At 33.7% G+C, this 26,870-nt stretch overlaps 2 protein-coding genes across 2 annotated transcripts; one reads left to right on the plus strand and one right to left on the minus strand.

Annotated features, from left to right (window-relative positions):
• Nucleotides 1-421: 421 nt before the first annotated feature.
• Nucleotides 422-4,235, plus strand: LOC120091150 (acyl-coenzyme A oxidase, peroxisomal). Its single transcript, XM_039049029.1, has 7 exons — nucleotides 422-1,000; nucleotides 1,669-1,784; nucleotides 2,030-2,910; nucleotides 3,096-3,275; nucleotides 3,368-3,534; nucleotides 3,615-3,738; nucleotides 3,829-4,235. Exons 1-7 carry the CDS (start codon nucleotides 549-551, stop codon nucleotides 3,982-3,984), a joined length of 2,076 nt encoding a protein of 691 aa, XP_038904957.1. The 5' UTR covers nucleotides 422-548; the 3' UTR covers nucleotides 3,985-4,235.
• Nucleotides 4,236-4,579: 344 nt separating this feature from the next.
• Nucleotides 4,580-8,683, minus strand: LOC120070237 (protein ALTERED PHOSPHATE STARVATION RESPONSE 1). The gene is made up of 5 exons (XM_039022123.1): nucleotides 6,612-8,683; nucleotides 6,395-6,481; nucleotides 6,090-6,289; nucleotides 5,578-5,801; nucleotides 4,580-5,464 (listed from the first exon to the last, which is right to left on the minus strand). The coding sequence occupies exons 1-5, from the start codon at nucleotides 7,582-7,584 to the stop codon at nucleotides 4,810-4,812; spliced, it is 2,139 nt and encodes a 712-aa protein (XP_038878051.1). The 5' UTR covers nucleotides 7,585-8,683; the 3' UTR covers nucleotides 4,580-4,809.
• Nucleotides 8,684-26,870: the final 18,187 nt, after the last annotated feature.

Below are 26,870 nucleotides of genomic sequence, written 5' to 3' on the forward strand. Positions count from 1 at the left end.
TTCAACTTATATACGAATATGCTAATGATTATAGATCTATAATTCAAATTTTTCTACCTTAAGTTATACTAAAAATAACTGAAATAAATCAAAGGTTGAAAATTCGATTATCCTATTGTTGTATTAATAACTAAAATAAAACTATATCAATTGAATTTATTAATTTCTTTTTGAAGAAAATTGAATGTATTAATTTATTAGAACAAAATTGATTTAAATATAAAATATTTCTGGATCCTAATAAAAACATTATGAATTAAAATGATTCTTCTTTTTAATTTCCATATCCTATAAGTAAGGGATTGAAAATTATAAAGATATATTATAAAATGTCAATGTCCAAAGCTTCTCCCTCAAAGCATATCCAAATTGCGTTGAGAAACGCGCCAATTCAACTGCCAGCCACATCTCCCAATCAGATTTCGACACGTAGATAATCGCAAACGCCGCGTCACCTTCCCTTTTTCGTTAAGTAATCGAAAGAAGAACCGCCCTCCGGTAGGTAGTTCTCTATCTTTCTCTACGAGTTTGCGATCGTCGTCGGAGAGATGGCATCAGCGACAGAACCGAATTGGACAGCGAAGGAGGAATCTCAGGCAGCCTCCCGACGAATCGAGCGGCTGTCCTTGCACCTGACTCCGATTCCCCTTCCCGGAGACGGTTCGTACCGGATTGAAATTGCAACGTGCGCAGGGACATCGAAGGCGAAAATCGAGGTCGACATGGGGAGTTTATCAGTGTACATGAGGGGGAAACATAGGGAGATTCAAGAGCGAGTGTTTGATTACTTCAATTCGAGGCCTGAATTGCAGACACCGGTAGAGATCTCCATGAACGATCATCGGGAGCTTTGTATGAAGCAATTGATCGGTCTGGTGAGGGAAGCCGGAATTAGACCGTTTAGGTTTGTGAATGAAGATCCTGCTCAATATTTCGCCATTATGGAGGCTGTTGGAAGCGTCGATGTCTCTCTCGCCATTAAGATGGGCGTCCAGTTCAGGTGATCTTTACTTTCCTATCATCTCATTCTTGAATCAATTTGTATTTGTATCGTCCTTAATTATGATTTAGCTTAACGGCTTAAAATATGATTTCGAGTAATTCTATTTTTGTCCATGTGAGTTTCTTTTGGGATTTAAACCTATAAATCTCCTTTACTATAATATTTAAAATTAATTGGTAGAATTTGATTGATTTTTTAAGGAAAAAATTTAGTAAATATTTAAACTAAAACATATTATCTATATTCTCGCTAGAAACTTGAAAAACATATGAGAATTAGTTTCTCAATGTTGGAACTAATTTGAGAATTTATGTAAATGATTGGAGGTAAGTTACAAACAACAAAGAACTTGAGTTATTTGGGTGGGGTCTTATATGTTTTAACCATTAATTTGGATTAGTTTAATAAGGAAAATCCTTTTATCCTTGGATTAGGGTCTTAAGATATTACATTTTCTTGCGAGGCTTGCCCCAAAACATTTGCTGACCATGAATTTAGCTGGAATTTCTCTTCCAAATGTTGAATTTAACTGCAATGACTAATTCCTCTGTCGGGTGAGAGATGAAAGTTAAGTTTGTGGGAAGAAAATTTGATGAGGAATTTAATTTAAGCTTAGTTATATTTTGTTGATCTGTTGCTCAATAGGAACAATGATATTTTTGCAGTCTTTGGGGTGGCTCTGTCCTCAATTTAGGAACCAAAAAGCACAGAGACAAATTCTTTGATGGTATTGACAATGTGGATTATCCTGGTTGTTTTGCTATGACTGAACTTCATCATGGTAAGTCTAAATTGTAAATTTTATTGTTTATTTCGAATTTTTTAAGTAGCTCAGCTTATCGTTAGCACAAAGTACTTCCTCTAATTTCACTACTCATTTGGCGTTGAATGCTATACAACTTATATGGTAATATTAGATGATAAATTTTAGTGAATTTAATTAAATCTTGTGAGCTTATCTTAGGCATTGTTCGGTAATGTAGGTTTGCATTTTGATATAAAACCTCTTCCTTTACTTCTTTGAAGGCTCAAACGTTCAGGGTCTCCAAACAACAGCTACATTTGATCCCATCACTGATGAATTCATTATCAATACACCAAATGATGGAGCCATCAAATGGTGGATTGGCAATGCTGCAGTTCATGGCAAGTTTGCCACTGTTTTTGCTAAGCTGGTGTTGCCAACTCATGATTATAAGAAGACTGCTGATATGGGTGTCCATGCATTCATTGTTCCGATAAGAGATCTTAAGACTCATAAGACACTTCCGGGAATTGAAATACATGATTGTGGCCACAAGGTAGGCCTCAATGGGGTGGATAATGGAGCATTGAGATTCCGTTCAGTGAGAATTCCACGGGATAATCTCCTTGACCGATTTGGAGAGGTATCTCGAGATGGGAAGTATAAGAGTAGTCTACCATCCATCAACAAAAGATTTGCAGCCACATTAGGAGAACTAGTTGGTGGAAGAGTTGGCCTGGCATATTCGTCAGCTAGTGTCCTTAAAATTGCTTCCACAATTGCAATTCGATATTCGCTGTTACGTCAGCAGTTTGGTCCTCCAAAGCAGCCTGAAGTCAGTATTCTTGATTATCAATCTCAACAACACAAGCTAATGCCAATGCTGGCATCAACGTATGCCTTCCAATTTGCTACTTTGCAACTAGTGGAGAAGTACGCACAGATGAAGAAGACTCATGATGAAGAACTAGTTGGAGACGTGCATGCATTATCAGCGGGGCTCAAGGCTTACATTACTTCATACACGGCAAAGTCATTAAGTACCTGTAGGGAAGCCTGTGGTGGCCATGGATACGCTGCAGTCAATCGCTTTGGTACCCTTAGGAACGATCATGATATTTTCCAGACTTTTGAAGGGGACAATACTGTTCTTCTACAACAGGTTTTGCTAACATAATCTTCTGTTTGTGGGGCATTGTTTTTCCTTAGATGATTGTATATTTATACTTCAACTCATTCATTCTGGGTTCTTGATATTAATTATTAGGCTCATCTCTATAATGTAGAAGAATACTTTAGCATTTTTAACCATTATGACTAGAGCTGAACTTTTCTCGTTTTGTATAGGTCGCAGCCTACCTCTTGAAGCAATACAAGGAGAAATTTCAAGGTGGGACACTTGCAGTTACATGGAACTACTTGCGAGAATCCATGAATACGTATTTGTCTCAGCCAAATCCCGTCACTGCACGGTGGGAAAGTGTGGACCATTTGCGAGATCCTAAGTTTCAGCTAGATGCCTTCCAAGTGAGTATAATAATAGTTGCTTCCCGAGAATGAAAATGCTTCTAATGTTCAAACTCATAGAGTCCTTATTCTTCATGGTGTTCTTGTCACAGTATCGAACATCTCGGTTACTTCAAAGTGTGGCTGTTCGTCTTCGCAAGCATACTAAAACCCTTGGTGGCTTTGGTGCATGGAATAGATGCCTGAATCACCTCTTGACTCTCGCGGAATCCCACATCGAATCCGTAATCCTCGCTCAGTTTATTGAAGCTATACAAAGGTTCCTCTCATTCCAACACCTGCACTTACATTACATTCTTTTTCTGTTCTTAAGTTTAACAATTTGTCGTTCTACATCAGATGTCCCAATGCAAATACACAGGCTACTCTGAAACTGGTATGCGATCTTTATGCCTTGGATCGAATCTGGAATGACATTGGAACGTACCGAAATGTTGACTATGTAGCTCCCAACAAAGCAAAGGTATTTTTAGCCAGCATCAAATGGTGTATAAATATCATATAACTCTCGGTCAAATTGAATTCATCTGCTAATTTTCGTTCTGACCTGCAGGCAATTCATAAGCTCACTGAATATCTATGCTTTCAAGTGAGAAACATTGCTCAAGAACTGGTTGATGCATTTGATCTTCCAGATCATGTAACTCGGGCGCCCATTGCGATGCAGTCGAATGCATACTCCCAATACACACAGTATGTCGGGTTCTGATTGCCAACCAATTCAAATTGTATACAAACTCAGAGGCAATCGGTGGGTGGTTAGGCAATCGTTGAGTTTTATTATCACTGATACAAACTATTGGTTGAGTCAATTCTTGGAAGCTCAAATGATTCTGAATATCAACATCACAAGATCTCGATAAAACTGTCAGATGATAAAATATTGGTTGTATGGATATTTACAGAAAGAAATGAAATTATCTAAAAGGATTTGTTCGTTCACTGAAGTTTGGCTGAAAATATGGTTACTGTTACTCAATGTTAGCATTTTTTTTTCTACAATTTTGTTTATATTCTTTTACATCTTAATGATGAGATAATGGAAAAATTAAAGGAAGAATAAAGCAAGATACACTTTAATACTTTCAATTCCAATTAAGGTGTCAAACTTTCGTTGACAAATTTTTTATCAACATGCTTTATGATGATATATATATAATGGGAAATTAAAGGAAGAATAAAGCAAGATACACTTCATATTTTCAATTAATTAAGGTGTTAAATTTTCATGTACATCACTTTTTTTTTTTTTTTTAACATTTTGATATTCAAAGATTTGTCGAATATTGAGGTCTTTACCATTTTATATATATGGAATCCATGGTCCTAAATGGATTAAATTATGCCTAATATCACAAAAATGAAGGGAAAGAGAAACTGACTTTCAAGAAACCAACAAGATTTCTGGAAGCAGAATAAAATGAGCTGATCATGATGCAACAATCATAGAGCTCAGCAAATTCTTCAAAACTGTACAAATATTCAATCTCAGCCAAACTTGAGAAATATTTGCACTTCCCCTTAATTACATAGTTTAATATCTAACTGGCTTAAAATTCAAATATGTTGAATGCGCAGCCTCGCTTTTCTGTCTAACATCTTCGTACATTTTAAGCGAGGCCTCAGAAAACTTCGTTAGCCGATCAAGAACTTTTGTTAAACTTGAATGTATGCAATTTAAGTTCGTAGAGAAAGTATCGTTGTTTTCGTCACCTTTCCCTTGTAGTTCTTCCCCATTGTTTGCTTCAACAAGCTTCTGTTTCCTCTGTAGTTCAGCTTGTTGGGATATTGAACAGTTCAATTCTCCCAAGAAGGCTCTGATGGCATTGCTGAGTTCATTAGATGGAAGGTCGTTGATTCCAGTTAACCAATCGCGACATAAGACAAAGATAGGCGGGGCAATGACACGGCGAGGAGAGAATGGTCTTCTGCTCTTTGAGCGCTCCTGTGGCTGAATGCAATGTTGTAGCCAGCCATTCAAAGCACCAACATATGATGCAAGGCTGTTGATCCAGTTTGCAAAGCTTAGGCCAAAACATTCGATCTCTTGTTGAAGTTGGATCGATATCTGCCTCTGTGTGTCTGCTCGAGGTGTACCCATGGCAGCACTCTTTGAATGATATGCCAACGATATTGTTATGTACTGTGCATGATGGCATTCAAGCATCGCTTTCCACATCCTGATCAATCTGCACCGAAACAAACAGTATTGACGAAACAGCACAACATCAATAACCAGCTGCAAATGAGCTGTATCACCTTAACGTTTCGATTGTGAAGTAGAAAATAAGATCCTTCTTACCCCTGTATGAGCTCAATGAGTTGTGGCTGCATTTCTTCATCTCTCATTTTCTCAATGCGTTTTGATATTGAATCAACAGAATAAATTGCAACTCGTATCCGGGAGTGCAGATCCTTGACAACTGCCCTCGTCTTGTCGATGACTTGAGTACTATAATCCTTTGCAAATAGATATCTGAGTTGATCACACTTACGATCATACTCCTTCTGGATGGATTCGCTTGCCTAAAAGTGCGAGTGAAATGGAAAGACAAACAAGCCTTATTAAAAAAGAGACCCATGTAAATCCATCCAATCTCCAAAATCCTATTTCTAAATTTCAGTAACCGAAACGATCAGCTCAAGATATTTCACCAATGCATATTTCACCAATGCATATCACCATGTATTTGCTACCACGAAATCGATGCATATCATAAATATGCTTCATCAATGCTTAAGATTTAAGCTAGAATGCAACATATTTGAGTATCTGATTTTCTTCTTCACATAACAGTTAAATCAGTGACATACCTTGACTTCATCATAGAGTTTTCTCTCCCATGCATAAAGGCGGTCCAAGGTAGAGGAATGACTTCCAGAGATCATACAGAACTCTTCTACAAATTCACTTCCACTGTCATCATCATCTTTTGCAGCAAGAGGATTCCTTGATGAAGATGACCGAGACGATGTTGACCGTTTCCACGTAATCACTTTTGTCTTATGAGGTTCTGCATATACATTAGGACTCTGTTAATACACCAAAATCAACAAGTAAAAGGCTACCTCAGAGTACAAAATTGAAGGGTTCAATCTCTTTCACCCAAAAATCTTACCATGAGAAAAGAGAGCAGGCTTAGCAGGACAGCAAACAAGTCGTAACCGACGTAAAGGGTCCAGAAAAGCAAGACCAGATATACTTCCTGCAATAGTTGAGGTACAACAGTGAAAATTAGTGAACTACTCAGCCAGCAGAAATCAAATACACATATGAACAGCTATAAATAATTCGAACAAATTAAGCAGTTAATCGACGTTTTCTCCTCAATGTACCATTTTCTTCAAGGTATCCAACTCTGATTTTATTGGCTTCAAGCATTCTAGAGATCTCCCTCCCAGATTCTGAAGCTCTCTGAAACCGATTGTCAATCTCCTTAATGCTGGAAAGAAAATCTTTAGCTCTATGAGTAATAAACTCTGAGGGATCTTCTTGTTCAGTACACAATCTCTTCTCCAACTCCATCGCCCCTCTTGAACCAGATTGTTCAAGCACAACTTTGTTCGACAAACCCGTGGAAGAAACCTCTTTATCTTCCCGTCTCGCCATCTCCAAATTTCTTTCTTCAACAGCCACAGTGGAACTCAAATGGTCACCATTTTCACAAGCCTTTTGCACTGCTTCTGGTTTTGAAGTTCCTTCATGAAACTCATCTTTGGCATCAGTCATTTCTCCCTTAAATTGCTTCCACATTCTCTCATCCTCAAAGTTCACATCCATCCCACCAGTCCCCAAAAACCTGAAGCTCTCAATTTCATCATTGGTGTCAAAGTAATCCCAAGAGGGTCCTGACTCATGAAGCGGCGGCGGGGGCGGCGGAGGCAATGGGGAAACAACTGATTCTTCATAGACAAAATTATGGCTACTCGGCCGGAGCTTGACAGTAAGAGGGGTACCACCCCCGGCGACCATGTAACTAATTGTGGCTATCGGCGGCGAAATGGGGCTCTCTTGCAATGGAGATTCTGAAGCATCGGCAGTCTGCGACGGGCATGGAGACGGATAAGAGGAATGCGATGGCGTTTTATCGATCTCGGTAGCCGACGTTGACAGAGATGACTCTATCAACACCTCAGCCTCGGCGTATCGCCGGAGAGACACGCCGACGTTTTTGAGGGCCTGAACATAACAGACATGGGCAGCGGCTAGAGCGTATCTCGAATCGATGGCCTGTTTGATGTACCGTTTTCGTTCCTTACAAAGACGTAGGGCTTCGTTATTCTCGATTTTTGAGTTCGAACCACCCATTTCTCGCCAAAAGTTTCACGACCCAGTTCATGAAATTGAGGTTGGAGCCATAAAATTTTAATTATCAGAACACCCACTTCGTAATCAATGGCTTCCTGCCTCGATTTGCAGAAGTAACCCACCAGCATCAGACATTGTAGAGCATCGAGATGAATAGATTTCGAGAAACAGAGCAAAAGAAAAAACGAAACCTCTCGACAAAACAGAGCAAGCTCTTTTCAACAAACAACGCGCAAACCCCCCCACAAAATCAAGAACCCACTACAGGAAAACGTGTTTGCAAAGAAAGGGACAAGACCCACAAAATGGAATGTGCTTGAGAAGCCGGAGTTCTCTTCACATTACATTCACAGTATGAAGAAAAAAACAGAGGATTACCTTGTTTTGAAGGATGAAAGAGAGCGAAGCTAGAAAGATCAGTGACCAGGAGCTCATAAAATCAAACCCATCAATGGAAAACTTGAAGAGAACTAAATAAAAAACGAAACTAGCTCTGAGATTATCAGTCTTCACTCTTCAATGAGCCTCTGAAACGAAGATTTTTGCAGAGATGGAGAGGGAAAGGCAGTAATGATGAAGCAAAATGGAGATTAAAAAAAAAAATCCTAAGGAAAGAGAGCAAGAAAAGAAAAAGGAAAAATTGTAGCTCAGTGGGAATCTGCTTACACAATCACCGTAGCAAGAAACTCCTCGAAATATGTGTAGATTTCACCAAAAATTCAAAAGAAAAGGAAAAAGAAAAAACATAAGAAATTAGAAAACATTCATACTTCTCTGTTCAATTAAAGAATTATAATGGCCATTCCTTTTTATGGGAAGGACAAAAAAACAAATGAGAGAGCAGAGATTTAAGAATTAAAAACTAAAGCAAAAACCTTTCGCACTAAACAGAACGGAGGAAATTGGTGTCAGAAAAGAGAGAGAGAGAGAGTAGCATCATTTATTGGAAAAGGTGAGTAGATGACCGAATTGCCCTTGATTTTCACCAGAGAAAGTGTAACGGCTCCTTAAAATCCGGTTTTTAGGGAAATGGCGTTTTGTTCTGTAGCAACTTTTGCCAGCTAACTTCGCCATTTTTACAGTAACGGAGCTCTGTACTGCTGCTGCTCTGTTTTGTTAGTGGAATGAGAGAGAAGAGAAATTAGAGCTGATTCAATTTTGAATATTCTTTTTCTACTTTTCATTATTGAATGAAAAGTTTTTTTTTTTTTTTTTCTTTTGAGGTTTTAAAAGATATTTGATTTAATAATATGCAATTTAGATTAGCAGTCTGGAAATTTACTATAAATTGAGTATGGCAGCGAATCTTTGGTACGGGATGACAACTTAGTGACACGGAAAGGAATGTTTACTTTTTCCATTGTTATAAAGATTTTGTGTAAATTTTTTGGTAGATTTTTCTTCTTTCCTAAGGATAATCGTCTTTATTCTTCTTTAATCTTTTTTTCTCTTTTATCATAATAAAAAAAATATATATCAAAGTCTAATTTAGTCCATGAGCTAACTTCGAATTGATTGTTCTATTGGTCAATACACATTATATCCTCAAAGAGAAGAAGAGGAGTTCGAATCACCATTTCGACATATAATTGCACTTATAATTCATTAACTTTAATAACTAATAATTTAGCTTATATCATTCATAAGATGTAGGTATATTATAGCTAGATTTATCTGGATGGACCAAGATCAAGAATCACAAAGATAGGAAGTCCAAAGACGATGATAAAAACTCGAGATGAATGATCCAAGGCCAATAGAACCCACACCTGATCCATAGCTAGTCACGGCCTTAGGAAATCAATCCAGGTAGGATCTTGGAGGATCTCTACAAGATTCGTGGAGGATCTTTGAGACTTTGCACTAGACCAGGTGAGTAGTTGAGCTCACGTGATTAGTGGTCCAAGTTACTTACATATGATCCATAAGAAGAACCGTCTAAAGTTAAGTTGACACATAACTTGACTGGTCATGAGTAAGTGGTGTAGTGTAATTGTTTGAACAATAACTCAATACTTCCAAGAATTCAAAATAAAACAATAATGAGTTCGGGTATTACTTATGCAAAGCTAAGGTCTATATGAGTAACTTCAATCGTTTGTCAATGGTACACTATTAATTTCTTATCTTCATCTATTGTGTTAAGTTACTCACCAATTCATTATTGAGGTGAACAAGGTGTCTCAGTATAGGTGGCTTGACACCACACCTGTGCTATTTTTTATTACTTTGCAAGACATTTGTAATACTTATTTTAAGAAAGTATAAATTTATTGCAGATTTTTATTTTTTTGGTATTAACAAGATACTTTAGCTTGACATAGATTTTTACTTTAAAAATTATATCTTTAGGATCTAAATCTACAATAACTAACTAAGCCTCTGTTTCATAAGCATTTGATTTTTTATTTTTTGTTTTGAAAATTAAGTTTATTTTTTCTCAATTCTTACAATATTTTACATCTTCTTAAATAAAAGAGTTGAATTCTTAACTACATTCTAAAAAAACAAAAACAAATTTTTAGAACAAAGCAAGAAAATTTGATACAGAAAAAGAGTTTATGCCTAGACTTTTAAGTTAATAAAGCTACATGGTTATCAAATGAATCTAAAATATTGTAAATTTTAGACTATAAAAACTATATTGTTACAAATTCAGCTTCTATGAAAGCATAAGGACTATGGACAAAGTTCGATCTTTCAACCTAAACCCTATATTTTTATAAAAACTTTTTTCTATTTATGGTATATTTCACCTCTGCCAATAAAAATAAAAAGTGTGCTAAATTAACAGAAAAAGAAATAATCTAAATAAATTCATCTTTAATAACTCAATTAACATTAGAAAAATTTTTGGAGAAAAACCAAAACCTTACATTAATTAGATAAGGGGACAATCATATGTATAAATGAAAGACAATATCCTCATTGTATGAGTCATTTCGTATGAAATAAAAAAACAAAATCATTATAGCTGCCTAAAATGAACAACGACGTACAACTTTCTAAAATGAACAATGATGTGCAATTGTAGAGATTTGTGGAATATTGTTGTCTCCTAATAAGTGTTATCAGAATAATTTCTTTCTGATTTAGTCGTGTTGGTTGATCATCTAGTACCAAAATTACTATGTGTAAATTTTATGCGGAGATGCATGGTTGAGCTAGAAGAAATATCAGGTCAAGAAATTCTGGAAGAAGATTCTTCACTCTCATATGTAAAAAAATGAAATCTTGCAAAATATTATAGAAAAACAAACCCAATTTTTGAAAAATAAAGAATAAAAATCAAATGCTCAATCAAACAAGTCTAAGAGAATAGTATGGAAAGTTTTCTTTGTACTCAAGTTTTGAGTTGACCAAGATTTAGAGGTGTTTTTTTTTTTTTTTTTTAAGGGGGAAAAATTAAAAGGTAAACAAAGATAACATAGATATAAACAGCTCTATTTTTCTAAAAAAAAAAGTATATTGAGCAAATGGGAGAATGAGAGAACACTTAAATAGTTATAAATAATCATTCCAACTAATTCATAAGTTTAATTGCGCAAAAGTAGATAACTGAAAATAAAATTATTGAAGAATTAGTTTCTTAGAATGTATTAAATTTAATAGTTATAATTTATTAAATTTCAAATTATTAGAAGGATGAATAAATTTGGTGCTAGTCGACTAATTATGATTATGGGTAATTCCATTAGATATGGACTAGTCGTATTGGATAATACTTTTAGAAATAATAATTTAGTGTCTAGCAATATTTTTAAATAACTGTAAATATAGTAAAATCTACTAGTGATAGATTATATCTATGACAGACTCCTACCAATAATATGGTCTATCACTGATAGACTACGAAAGCAAAATCTAAATTTGCTATATCTGTAAATTATTTTGTATTGTATCATATTTACATATACTTTGAATTCAGTTGTATGTAATATTTATAACTGTCTCATAAAAAACAAAAGAAATCAAATGTGTTGAGAAGGATGTAAATAATTTGATTTTTTTTTTTTTTTTTGGAACAGAGCCAATTATCTTTTTTAGAGCAACCTAAATAATTTGTTGATGAATGACATTATTGTCAAAAGTCATGTTTTGCTATGCACGTGAAAAAGGGTTAAAAAGCAATTTGCGAAAGATTTAACTTTATGTGGGTATAGCAATGATCTACTCATTTCCAATTCAACTCATTGTTTTACTGATTTTGTTTCTTTAATGTATGAGTTGAAAGGGGCAGGAGAATATTTTGAAATATTTTTCAACCAATAAGTAGAATTTGAAGGACATCTACTTCTAATCGATTTATATTATTATAGCATGCATGTCAAAGAGGAAACTATCTAATAAATATTAATTTCGGTCCGTAAAGTGAACTTAAGTCAATGATAATTAATGATCATTGATGTATGCTCTCATTTCTCGAGATTAAAATCCGATCTTTATTATCATAATAGTTATACTAAAAGAAATGATGATTTCAGCCCACATAATTTTGTAACCAAATTGGCTAACATTTCACAAACTTATTTCAATTATATATTAGAGCTTACATAATTTTTTTGTTTGAAGAATGACATCAGATCAAATAATATGTAATTATAACAAAATAAATCATAGTTAAGTGAATAAAACTTTAATGAGTAATTATCATTTTAAAATGTTTCGATGATTTGATTTTCCATCGCAATTGATTAAAAAAAGAGAAAAAAGTGTGAGTGTGGGGCACATAATGCCATAAGAGTGGCAATATTCTTTGCTCGGCAAAGTTGATCATGACTATCTAAATGATTTATTTTATATTTGTGAGTTTTTTTTTTTTTTTTCAGTTTATACGCTTCTTGACTAATTATCATTATAAAAAAAAATAATGATATTTAACTGTTATTGATTCTAGGGATTTATCTTTTTGGTATTTGAAAATTAGTGTAGGTTGCATTTGAATCCTTGAAGTTTTTTAACTCAATAATTTTTCTTTAAAATTTGCATTTTATAGCATTATTTGTTCCTCCCTAGTTTTTCCATTAATAGAAACAAGAAGTTTACATCAAACCTATTTTTTACATTTAAAATATATATTTATTGTAAAATTAGGAGCAAAATGATGCAGAACATAAATACGGATACTGAGAATTTATAATATTAAAATAAACAAATAAAAGAAAAGAAAATAACAAAATATAAAAGAATGAAAATAGGAATTTATGGAAATTCTATTGAAATTTATAAATCTCTCTCTTAATATCTCATCAATGTGTATATCTCCAACATTTACAAAATTACCATTATTTATAGTAAAATTGACAAGTAAGAGGTGAAATTAGTTGGACACTAACAATATGTACTCATAAGACATATGGATTATATGTACAAAGGACACATGGGGTAGTAGGAGAATGTCCTTTGGTCTTTTAATTAGGACACTAAGCTCGGGCATCTACACTACACCTATATTAAAATATTTATAATACTCCCCTTAAACGTTCATTATATATATAAAATATGTCTCGTTAAAACCTTACTAGGAAAAAACCCAATGAGAAAAAAAATCCTAGTGAAGGAAAAATAGTATATATTTCATATAATTTATTAGTCCCAAAAGAATACAATATATTTTCTCCCCCTCGTGGAAATATCATTTTAGGTCTATAGGTAAACACATTCCAATCTGTGCACTAATTTTTCAATAATTTTGGTAGGTAATATCTTTATAAATAAGTCTGTCAGGTTATCCTTAAAACAAATTTGTTGTACAATGATGTCGCCATTTTCTTCAAGATCACAAGTGTAAAAAAGCTTAGATGCAATATTCTTTATTCTATCTCCTTTAGTATATCCTTATTTGATTTGGGTTATACATACTTTGTTGTCTTCGTATAATATTAGTGGAAGACTTTTACTAGAAGAGAAGCCACAGGTTTCCACGAATGTGCGAAGTCATTGATCTTAGCCATACACATTTTCAACCAGTCTCATGAATTGCAAAAATTTCAGCATGATTTGAGGAAGTAGTCGTTACAGCTTATTTCACTAATCACCATGATAAAACAATTTCTTCACATGTGAATATATAACCTGTTTGAGATCTAGTTTTGTGTACACATCAAATTTATTGTTATTCATCTTCATCTTCATCGTCTTCCTAACTTTTTCATCTTCCTCATCTTCCTCAACCTCAACATCTTCCTCCTCATCTTCATTCTCACCATCTTCTAGTCTATCTTGCACTTGTTCATCAAAATCTAAAACTATCTCAATCAACCCATTGCTTTCCGAAACTACAATTAGATCCACATTTTTTCTATGTAGTGTTCCAACTTGATCTACACATATACATCTACTTTGGGTTCATCAACTTCTTCTATTTTAGACACATCCACTAAATGTCTATGTTGAATTTTTTAAACTATTTCCAATTGTTTCTTAGTTGAGTATCTGTTGGGTTTTATGCTCTAAAACTTGTAGATAGTAAATTTAAATAAATAATTGATTGTCATCAATAAAGAGTTATCGATGTTATTTCAATTAGTGTTGATTTTCATGAATTGTTTAATATAAGTGTTATATTAATAAAGTTGAAAATAAATTTTCATTGAGCATGACACATCCATAGTTTAATATAATTTTTATATTAAAGTCGTGAAATGCATATAATATGGTTTTCTCATTAATTAGAATTTGATTGTTAATTAATTAAACCATAGAAAGCATGATTGTAGGGCTAATAATTAATTTTCTAATAGTTAAAAAATCAATATTTAGTAACCTTCAACCTATAATAAAGAGTTGCTTGCAAACTTAGGATCTTATGAAATTGGAATTAAATTTAAAACGTTTAAAGTTAATTTAGACCTTAAATCACATTAATTCTAATAAGATTAGAATTAAGTTCTGTCTAGGTTATAAGGGAACTCTACTAGTGAAGTTCTGTCTAGGTTGGTGGTACTTAAGATGATGGTATATGGAACACCTCCTACCTGAGAACTAACCCAAAACTTGAGTTGAATTAACTTTAGTTCTGTTAGAATGCAATATTACTAGGTTAGTTAAATGTTTTATTCACCTAGAACATTAGTGTAAGAACCTTATTATAAGAGTTATAATAGGTATAGACTTAGATTCATTAGCCAGAATTTAACTAAGTGTTATAAAACCCTAAAACAGTAGAACACTTTAGTGGGAGAAAAATGGTATATGGGATATATCAGTTTTTAGCTCTCACGTCCCTAAGAGTTTACACTATGAGATCCATACTTGACTTTGTGTCACTTTGGGGGTAGTTTCCTTTTGGAAAGTGTTTGCATGGGACAATACCAAGGTGAATAGGGAAAGTGTTCATAGTAATGGGAGAATGATGTGTGTCAATGTATCCTACGGTCTCCTCCATTAAGTTGCACCCTAAGATTCATATGATCCGCTTGTGTGTCATCTTGAAGCGACCACCTCTTCAGAGGACTTAATCATAGGATTCGGAACAATGCAAACTCCAGTAATGGGTAGGATTTCTTAGGTTAATTTTCAACAGTTGTCTTTCCTTACGATAGCTTGTTGAAGCGTACCTCTGGGATCCGAAAATTGTATGGTCATACTTATGGGATCAATTAAGCTAATTAATGAATCCTTGGCCAAAAAACAGTAGCTAAGAACTATAGGAACAATAATTATTCTGGTATTAGTAATTAGTTGAGATTGTCTCAATTCAAGGGAAGGGTAGTTGATCACCCTTTGACGATTGTTGCTCTAAACCTTTGAAGTATCGTTACAAAAACTAAATCAATAGTTTAATTAGGGTTCTTTGATTGCTTGTTTTTGCTGAATTGATTGGATGATTGTGTTTTTTTGTAATGGGTTAAAGCAAATATAACTGATATGGTCAATTGTTTGTTATTTGTTTTAGCATGTCTTCCACAATTATTTCCATGCTAAAGAACAAAAAACTAACTGGTGAAAACTATGCAGTTTGAAAATCTAACTTGAATTCGATTCTAGTTATAGATGATCTATAGTTCATCTTAACGAAGAAGTGTCCTCCAATCCTTGCTTGAAATGCATCCCAAGCAATGAGGGATGCCCATGACTGTTGGACAAAGGCCAATGACAAGGCTCGAGTCTACATCATGGAAAGTCTGTCTGATGTTCTTACCAAGAAACACGAGATCATGATCACTGCACCTCAGATCATGATCACTGCACCTCAGATCAGGGAGTTCCTCCAGGAGATGTTTGGACAACTGTCCTCTCATATCTAACACGAGGCCCATAAGTACGTTTATAATGCGTGAACAAAGGAAGGCTAGTCAGTGAGGGAACATGTTCTTGACCTAATGGTCCATTTCAATGTTGTCGAAAGGAATGGTGTGGTCATTGATGAGCAAAGTTAAGTGTCATTTATTCTAGAATCTCTTCCAAAGAGTTTCCTCCAATTCCGCAGCAATGCGGTTATGAATAAAATATAGTACACCATAACTACCCTTTTGAATGAGCAGACTTATCGGTCTATTATGAAAAGTAAGGGAACGATAGAAGGAAGGGTAAATGTTGCCTATTCTAAGAAGTTCCACAATGGTTCATCCTCTAGAATTAAGTTTATTTCCTCACCGTCTAGTTCTAAGAAGATCCAAAAGAAGAAATGAGGGAAGGGGAACATTCCCATTGCTAGGAAAGGCAAGGGCAAGACCAAGGTGGCCGACAATGGCAAGTGCTTCCACTGTAATGTGGATGGTCACTGGAAACATAATTGCCCGAAGTACCGTGCTGAAAAGAAGAAAGAAAATGAAGGTAAATATAATTTACTGGTTCTAGAAACTTGTTTAGTAGAAAATGACCATAATGCCTGGATATTTGATTCGGGAGCCACTAATCATGTTTCTTCTTCTTTACAGGGAATTGGTTTCTTCTAACAATAGAGGATGGTGAAATGATGCTTAAGGTTGAAACGGGAGACGCCATTTCAGCTCGTGCATTAGGAGCTGTAAAGTTGTTTTCTAGAAATAGATACTTGTTTTTTGAAAACTTGTATATAGTTCCTAAAATTATAAGGAACCTTATATCTATTTCTTGCTTAGTTGAACAGATGTATTCAGTTTCTTTTTCTTTTAGTGAAGCGTTCATTATGAGGAATGGCGTGGCTATTTGTTTAGCTAAATTAGAAAATAACTTGTATGTGTTAAGACCAACTAAAGCAAAATCACTTTTAAATCTTGAGATTTTTAAAATTGCTAATACTCAAACTAAAAGGCAAAGAATTTATTCAAGTAACAATAATACATATCTTTGACATTTGAGATTAGGTCACATAAATCTTGATAGGATCGGGAGATCGGTAAAGAATAGACTTCTAAGCGAGTTAGAAGATGATTCATTACCTGCATGTGAATCTTGTCTTGAAGGAGAAATGACTAAAAGATCTTTTAATGGAAAAAGTTATACAACCAAAGAGCCCTTAGAGCTCATACATTCAGTCTTTGTGGTTCAATGAATGTAAAAGATGGAGGAGGGTACGAATACTTCATCTCTTTCATACATGATTATTCAAGGATGGTTACTTATACCTAATGGAACATAAGCTGAAGCCCTTGAAAAGTTAAAGGAGTATAAGGTTGAAGTTGAAAACCTGTTAGGTAAAACGATTAAAACACTTCGATTTGATCGGGGTAGAGAATACATGGATTTAGCATTCAAAGACTATATGATAAAACATGGAATCCGATCCCAACTTCAGCACCTAGTACACCTCAGCAGAACGGTGTATCAGAAAGGAGAAATAGAACATTATTAGACATGGTTCGTTCTATGATGAGCTATGCTCAATTGCCTAGCTTATTTTGAGGGTATGCAGTAGAGACTGTAGTTCACATCTTGAATAACATTCCCTCGAAGAGTGTTTCTAAAACACCTTTCAAGTTATGGAGAGTGCGTAAACTAAGTTTGCGTTACTTCAGAATCTTGGATTGTCCTGCACATGTGCCAGTGACAAATCCTAAGAAATTGAAACCTCGTTCAAGGTTATGTCAATTTGTTGGTTACCCTAAAGAAACAATAAGTGGTCTGTTCTACGACCCTCAAGAAAACAAGGTGTTTGTATCGACAAATGTTACATTCTTGGAGGAAGGCCACATGAGAGATCATAAACTACGGAGAAAATTAGTATTAAATGAAGCTACTGAAGAGTGAATGAGAGTTATTGATCAAGTTGATCCTTCATCAAAAGTTAATGAAGAAGCCAACACTTCACGTCAGCCTTGTCCTTCTCAACCGTTAGGAGTGTCTCGACGTAGTGGGAGGGATATATCATAACTTGGCCGTTACTTGGGTTTAACTGAAACTGAATTGTCATACCAAATGACAACGTTGATGATCCATTGTCCTATAAGCAAGCAATGAATCACGTAAACAAGGATCAATGGGTCAAAGTCATGGACCTTGAAATAGAGTATATGTACTTCAATTCATTATAAAAACTTGTAGATCTACCTGAAGGGGTTAAATACATAGGGTGTAAATAGATCTATAAAAGAAAGAGAGATATAGCTAGAAAGGTACAAACCGTCAAAGCTAGACTTGTAGCAAAGGGTTATACATAGAGAGAAGACATTAACTATGAGGAAACTTTTTCTCCTATTTTTATGCTTAAGTCTATAAGAATTCTCTTACCCATAGCCACATATTATGACTATGAGATATGACAAATGGATATCAAGACTATTTTTCTGAATGACAATCTTGAAGAGAACATCTTTATGTCTCAGCCTGAAGGGTTTATAGTCCAAGGTCAAGAGTAAAATGTTTGTGAGTTGAATCGATCCATTTATGGATTGAAGCAAACATTTAAATCTTGGAACATTAAATTTGATACTGCAACCAAATCTTTTGGTTTTGATCAGAATATAGATGAACCTTGTATCTACAAGAAAATCATTAATGGTAAAATAGCTTTCTTGGTACTTTATGTGGATGATATCCTACTCACTAGGAAAGATGTAGGGTATCTTACTGATGTTACAAAATGGCTAGCAACCCAATTCCAAATGAAATATTTGGGAGAGACACAATATGTTCTTGAGACCCAAACTATTGAAGATTGTAAGAATAGAATGTTGGCTCTGTCTAAAGCAACCTATATCGACAAAGTGTTGACTCAATATTCGATGCAGAACTCTACGAAGGGTTTATTACCTTTCAGGCATAGGGTTCACTTGTCTTAAGAACAGTGTCCTAAGACATCTCAAGAAATTGAGGATATGAGACATATTCCCTATGCCTCAACTATGGGAAACTTAATGTATGCTATGCTATGTACTAGGCCAGACATTTGTTATACAATGAGAATAGTCAGTAGGTACCAATCCAATCTAGGGTTAGATCACTGGACTACAATTAAGAACATCCTCAAGTATCTTAAGAGAACAAGGGACTATACTCTGATGTATGGAACTAAGGATTTGATCCTTATGAGAAACATCGATTTTGATTTCCAAACCGACAAGGATTCAAGGAATCCATGCCAGGATCAATGTTCTCCCTGAATGAGGGAGCTGTAGTATGGCATAGCATCAAGCAAGGATACATTGTAGACTCTACTATAGCGGCTGAATATGTAGCTGCTTGTGAAGCAGCAAAGGAAGCAGTTTGGCTCAAGAATTTCCTAAGTGATTTAGAAGTCGTTCCAAACATGGACTTGCCTATCACCTTATACTGTGACAACAATGGGGCAGTAGCCAACTCTAAAGAGCCTTACAACCACAAACTAGGAAAACATATTGAGATAAAGTATCACCTGATATGGGAGATTGTGCAATGAGGAGTTGTGGTTGTCACAAAGATCTCTTCGGAGCACAACATTATTGATCTGTTTATAAAGGCTCTCTCGGCTAAAGTGTATGAGAGTCATCTAGAGAGTCTAGGTCTGCGAGACATGTACATTGTATAATCTAGGGCAAGTGGGAGATGTGTAATGGGTATATGGATACCTTAGTTTATTGTATTTATTTACCATTCTCGTTGTTTTGGGTTTTTGATATTATGTACATCCCACTAACTAGAGTTTTAGTTTAGATGGGAGTTTGTTGGGTTTTATACCCTAAAACTCGTAGATAATAAATACAAATAATTAACTATCATCAATAAAGAGTTATCGATGTTATTATAATAAGTATTATTGATTGTATTTTATTCATTTTTTCTTAATAACCCTAAATCCAATAAACTAACTAAATCTAATAAACTAACATCATAGGTTGTCTTATGAGTCTTGAACTGTATGTGGAGACATATAGGGACCAATGTTAAAGATACAATCTAAAGCATATATAGTTTAGAGATAAGGCTGGGTACCTTATCCTAGTGACACTATGGATACAACCCAATTTGTATTTAATACAAATGCAATTATCCGACGCATTCGTATAGGTGACATGCAAGTGGGGGTATCATATGCAATGTGTTTGCATAAAACCGGAAAGTGAAATAGTATCCACTAGATGTAACTCTGTTAACTAGTTAGGTTTCTATTTCAATAGGATGACCTACGCAACTTAGTCTTAATCCTTAGTCTATTATGAACTTCTGTTCATGAGGGATTGTCCTTTGATTTGTATGGATGAGAGTGGCCATTCACCAACTTAATATGCCTACTATTTTGGGGACATGACAGAGAGGGGAGCTAGAAACATAATAATATAATATGAGTTTCACTCCTTCTGCACCTTAGGGTAAGTAGATGAGTGTTCGCTTAAGTAGTGTCTCCAGGACTTGAACAAAGGGCCCTACTTCTTACTGACCCTAGAGGGGTTTCTGTTTAATGGTTTGACCATAGATAGGTTGTTCATTAGAGGAGCACTAGTACTTAAGGATAACGAAGTAACCCAAAAGTAAAATGATAATTTTGACCTAGCTGGTGTTACGAACACTTGTGAAGGACTAACTTGATGTTGTTGGTCTATATCCATATATACAAAAATATATCTGCAGTGAGAAGAGTGTAGCTGTGGGTCTTTAGTAGAGCGTACGTATTGTTAACGAATATTGATTATTGTGGTTAATGAGCTTACCAATTAATCTTATATCATTGGAGCTTCTAATCTGTAGGTCCATGAGGTCTTCTTTCTAGCTCGTAAAGTAAATTGAGGTAATTATGTCTTGAATTGAGTTTGAAATATTCAAGTTCACTTAGGGAAATAGTATAATGTATAATGATGACATTGTAATATAAAGTTTATATTTTAATTAAACTTTGTAATATAAATTTAATTTTGAATATGATTCAAAATTAATTTATGGAAGGATTAAATATTTTAAGGAGTTCAAATATCAATTTAATATGAATTGGATTCATATTAAAATTATAGGTTAAAATATGGGTGAAGCTGGGGTGGTCGTCAGAGGTGGTTGTCGAAGTTGTCAATTGAGGTGGTTGTAGAAGTTCGAATTTCGTCATTGGAATTGTCATCAGAGGTGGTTGTCAGAGTCTGGAGTTCGTCGTCGGAGTTGTCATCAGAGGTGATTGTCGGAGTCCGAAGTTAATTCTTGAAGTGTGACGTGGCCGATGAGTGGAGTCATTGAAAACATGGGAAGAAGAGAGAGTTGGAGTGAGATGGGGTGAGTTGGTAAATATACTAACTCAACTCCACCAACATTTAAAGTTGGTGAGCCAAACAATGAGTTGGTATATTATACCAACTCAACTCAACTCATGTTGGTGAGCCAAACACCCACTTCGAGTTTGTTTGACCTAAGGAGTTGTGAAGTAAAGACTGGAAAGTAGAAGTTGTGAATTCCACTCTTTGTCTGGTCCAAGGAGTTGGTGGGTCTTATTACCAAAAAAATCAATTTTATATCTTATCAAACTCCTTACATTGTGGGCTCCGGAGTTCATAATTTCCTAGACTTCCTAATTTGTTACTCCTCACTATTCCACTACCTATCCCAAACACTTCTTAAGAGGTGGCCGAATACAAAATATAATATATCTACATGATGTTGGAAGCGATTGATGGACACTCAACAAATAAATAACCAAACAATGATTATTTGAGAGGACACAAAACACTTTTAATTGAAGACTCTCAAACTTAGTTCACACTTTTGATTAAACTTTCTTTGTGTGTTATTCTCTATACACTTGGATATATCAACAATGTCAATGTCAATCCTATTTATACAATTTTCATGGGTAAATTAAATTTAAATACATAACTCACGCCCTAATTAAATATACATGAAACAATTAAAATCTTACACTTATTTATTCATGTGAAACTATACTAAATTAACTCTTATGTTAACATACTTAATTAACTCTCATCTTTTAATTTTTCAACTCTCATAAATTAATAATTAACAATCCCCCACCCCCCCCCCAAACATGTTTTCTGAAAACTCCAAGCAAAGTTCTTAATGTTAAACACATCAACTTTGAGTGGTTTCGTGAAAATATCCACAATTTGATCTTCAGTCATCACATATTCAACTTGAACCTTATTTCTTGAAATACAATCTCTGATAAAATGAAATCTTGTATCAATGTGCTTGCTATGATCATGAAACACTAGATTCTTTGCTAGAGCAATTGTTGACTTATTATCTACATGGATCACAGTTGTATCATCTTGCGAAATTTCAACTGTCTTCAGCAAATTCCTTAACCAAATTGCATGACAAATACATGAGGTTGCAGCAACATATTCTGCCTCACAAGTAGATAATGTCACAATAAGTTGCTTCTTATAACTCCAAGTAAATGCAATATTACCAACAAAGAACACATATCCACTTGTACTTTTTCGGTCATTAAAATCTCCAGCCCAATCAATATTACAATAACCATCAAGCTTGAATTCCTTAGATGGAGAATAAAATAATCCATAATCAAGTGTTCCTTTGAGGTAACAAATTCTCTTTGCCACTTTCAAATGAGTAATTGTAGGAGATTCCATAAATCGACTAACCAATCCAACGCTAAAAAGAATATATGGTCGTATGCAAGTCAAATATCTCAAACTTCCAATTAAGCTTTAGAAATATGAAAGATCAACAATATCCTCTTCTTCATATTTGAACAGTTTTATCCCAACTTCAATTGGAGTTGTGACAGGATTAGACTTGATCATTTTGAACTTCTCTAGAATTTCTCTAGCATATCGTGCTTGAGAGATAAAAATACCTTCCTTTGGCTGCTTCACCCCAATGTCAAGATAATATGACACAATCCAATATCTATCATTTCAAATTCTTGGGTCATTGCCTTCTCGAGATGTTCAAATATACTTGTATAATTTCTGTAAAAATTAAGCCATCCACATATAGACAAACCAACAAAACATCTTCACTATCATTAGTCTTAATATGTAGAGAATGTTCATAAGAACATCTCAAATACTCATTGTCAAGGAAAAATATCTGTTGATTCTACTATTCCACATTCTAGGTGCTTGTTTCAATCCATACAATGCCTTCTTTAATTTCAAGACTTTATCTTCTTGACCTTTCACAACATAGCCAAGAGGTTGTTAATTCATCTATAACTTATCTAGTTAAAACATGTGATGGACATTCACAAATAAATAACCAACAAACGATTATTTGTGAGGAAACAAAAACACTTTTAATTGAAAGACTCTTCAAACTTGATTCACACTTTTGATTGAACTCTCTTTGTGTTCTTCTCTAACACTTTGATACATCAATAATGTCAATGTTAATCCTATTTATAGGATTGTCATGGGTAAATTTAAATACATAACTCACACCCTAATTAAATATACATGGAACAATTAAAATCCTACATTTAATTCATGTGAAACTCTACTAAATTAACTCTTATGTTAATATACTTAATTAACTCTCATATTTTAATTTTTTCAACTCTGGTAAATTAATTTATTTATAACGTATCTAATTAAAACATGTTTAATTTTCAACCCATGAAATGAGGATCGGAACTATTACAAAACTTTATACCGCTCAAGAAGAAACCAACTTTAGCTCTTCAGTATCACCAAAAGCCTCTCAAACACTCATATACTATGGGACTTCAATTAATTAAATAGCAATAAATACCAAATAAAAACAAAAAACAAAAAAAGAGTCTTAAATATTGAAGCTGCTTAACTCTTAAGGCTACGTAAATTATTCAGTCGGTACAAAAAAACAGACTCCATGGAAGTTGGAAATTTGTCTCTTTCTTTTCTTTTTATCGTTTTATTTTCTGGGAAGAGGAAGAAGGAAGAAGGAAATTAGAGCATTAAAGCTTATTGAAAGCATTTTTTAGGCCAGAAAGAGATGAAAGTAATGACGACATAAGCGACATGGTTTCAACAACTTAAACAGAAGCCTTCGGATTTAGCCTAAATTTCGTGCCCAAAAATACTGCCACAGCTGTTGTCTCAACATGCGTGAAACGCCTTCCCTTTTCTTTTAGTTTATTATTTTTTTTATAGTCTACGTTCATGCCAAATTTTAGACATGGGTGAACCTGAGTGTCACGTGACACTACAACAAATTTATTTGAAGGGAAGAAAACCTACATACCAATGTGGTGCTTGCCATACAAACTCTGATACTTAAGTTAGAGAGTGAAAGAATGTGGAAGTTAGGGAGTTTGAAACTAGGACTCAAGTTAAGTTATCATGATATATTTATAGATAAAGTTTACCTAGTGATTCTCTAGGATTTTCAAGTCTCCTTGAGATGATTAGATAACCGACTAATCTAAGGGGTGCGCCTGCTTTCGTGTTTGGCCTGGGTCGGCATTGGTCTCGGACATGAGGCCAAGCTTCTTCCTTATGCTATATCTTGGGCCTAAAATGTTACTTTGGGTTGGGACATGTATGTAAAACATGCCTCTTTAGGCATTCAGAAAGGGTCGGCCTCGACCTCTCGGGCCCAAGGCTGAGGTTGCTGGCTTGGATCCCCTTTTCTTAGGTTCATTTTGGTCTCTAGTTGATACTTTTAGTCCGTACGTTTTTTCTTGACGTTGTCATTTCTAAATGTCAATTATATCCACTGGTTCAAAATTACTCGTTACAGTTTATGAAGTTCTTGTTATATTTATTATTATTATTATTCTCGTAGTTGATAGTATATATTTTGAGTAATTAGAACTACATTCATGTTAGTGGGAACTTTGAAATGATTTATCACTATTTTGAGTTATAGAAAATTTGGGACTTAAAAGGAGATATGATGAAGTTCATAATCAATTGGACATGTAAAAAGGTGAGACTCGAGTTAAAACCACACTCGAGGCTTTCGTTTTGGTAAGTGGACAATGCCCAGTAGTCCAGGTGACTCTTGAAATGGCATTCAACCTAATTTTATTTTGAAATCCTTTCAAGTAAATACATTATTATGAATCCATTCTCACTCTCAAATTCAACACTTTCCTCATTCTTTCATTTCTTAAGCATTAAATTGTTTATGTCAAATAATATCATACTAGTATTTAGGTTTATTTTCTTTTGTATATCATGTTTTTTTTTAAAAAAACATAAATTTACCATTGTTATCATGTGAAAGTTAGATTCTTTTCTTGTTCAAATGTTAGCATCAAACAATTTTTTTTAAGACCGTTTTTATTTTTTAGCTAGGCAAAATTAATCAATTAGCACTAAAACTTTCAATTTTTTTTATTAAACTTTAGAGCTAAAATTTAAATGTTACAAGTTTTGTCTTCTTTAAATTCTTCACCACAATACCATCGATAGATTTTATTTCAAAGTGGGAAAAACTCTACTACTCTTACTGGAACAAATAGAATTTTCTAAATAGAAATTGATACAAACATTCTAAACTCATGTTTATTACACAACTTTCAACATTCTACACAAAAATAAGTTATTTGATCAGGGAATAAGTTATTCACATGTATCTTTTTTCTTTCCATACAATAGTTTTCATTACTCTTCCAAAATTGTGAGTTTTCTCCATCTTTTGTTTTGAATATAGTTAATTAATTAAATAAATATTTTATAATAATTTAACAAAATTAATATAATTATTTGTTTTAATAAATCAATAATAAAAATTTGTTAAAGAATGCAACCACTTATTTACATAAACTATTAATTAATTAACTACCAATATACTTAATTAATAAACTTAGTGAAGATTAATTTTTCAATAATTATAATTAATTATTTATTGTCATTTTATAATGAAACACTTTACTGGAGAAGAAATTTTGAGCGATTGAACATTTGTCACATCATCACAATAAAAGCCTATTTTCTTAGATTTAGGGCCAATAAAAAATTAATATGTGCCCCTAAATTAAATTTGGAGATAAATGAATGGCAAATAAATGATGTCAATTGTGTCTTCAATCTAGCCATCTGAATCACCACAACGGACTTGATCGAATTCAATGATGATTAAGCACGTGATCAATTATTGAAAATTGGATCATATGACAACTTTTAGGGTTTAGTTTTGAAAAATATCAAAACCAACAAATAATAAAATTCATGACAACTCACATGATATGCACATGGCCACAAATTTTCAAATCCTTGTTTTACCCTGTTTGGTTCTTAGTTTTTGTTATTGATGAAATTACAAATATAAGTGTAGAATCATAACAATGATGGGGTTACATATATAAGGTAATTGTTGACTTCTTAGTTATCCACTATCCCTCTAATCGATTCATTTGAAAAAAAATAAAAAAAAATTTCCTTCCAAAAATAATCGCCCTTCCTGATTTTCCCCACCTAGTTAACATTTCAATGCAGATTTTATTATTAGTTTAGATTCTATTTAACCATTTTTCGAATTAATCTTACTTGGATTAAATATCTAAATTTTTCTAATAAATTTATATTTTAAATATCCATATATTATCAAGTTTCATTTTATCAGATCACATTTTTTCAAATGTTTGAATTGTTTTTCATTATTTTATACATATTCTTAATAAATTAACATGATATCTCCCCATATTTTTTAAGGTTTAAATTGTTTTGTATATGTTATTAGATCCAACTATACATATTTTATCTTTAGTCACTATTTTTATCTCATTTTATATCATATTATATTATTACATTACCATTGTTAACACTTTGAAATACATTTTTGGTTATTTTACATTTCATTATCTAAAAATCATGTATTTGTTATTGATGCATCAATAAAATTGAATTTACAAATTTGTTTTTTTCTTCTTAATTTCAATTTTTTTCATCCTCATCTTTTGATTTACCAAACAATTCTATCCATTGATCCATCAATTTTCTTATTCTCCTGCTCTTCATCGGTTCTTGTATGACGTTTAATCTTCTTTTACTTCA

This window comes from Benincasa hispida, chromosome 1 (assembly GCF_009727055.1).
Source record: "Benincasa hispida cultivar B227 chromosome 1, ASM972705v1, whole genome shotgun sequence".
NCBI classification, from domain to species: Eukaryota; Viridiplantae; Streptophyta; class Magnoliopsida; order Cucurbitales; family Cucurbitaceae; genus Benincasa; species Benincasa hispida.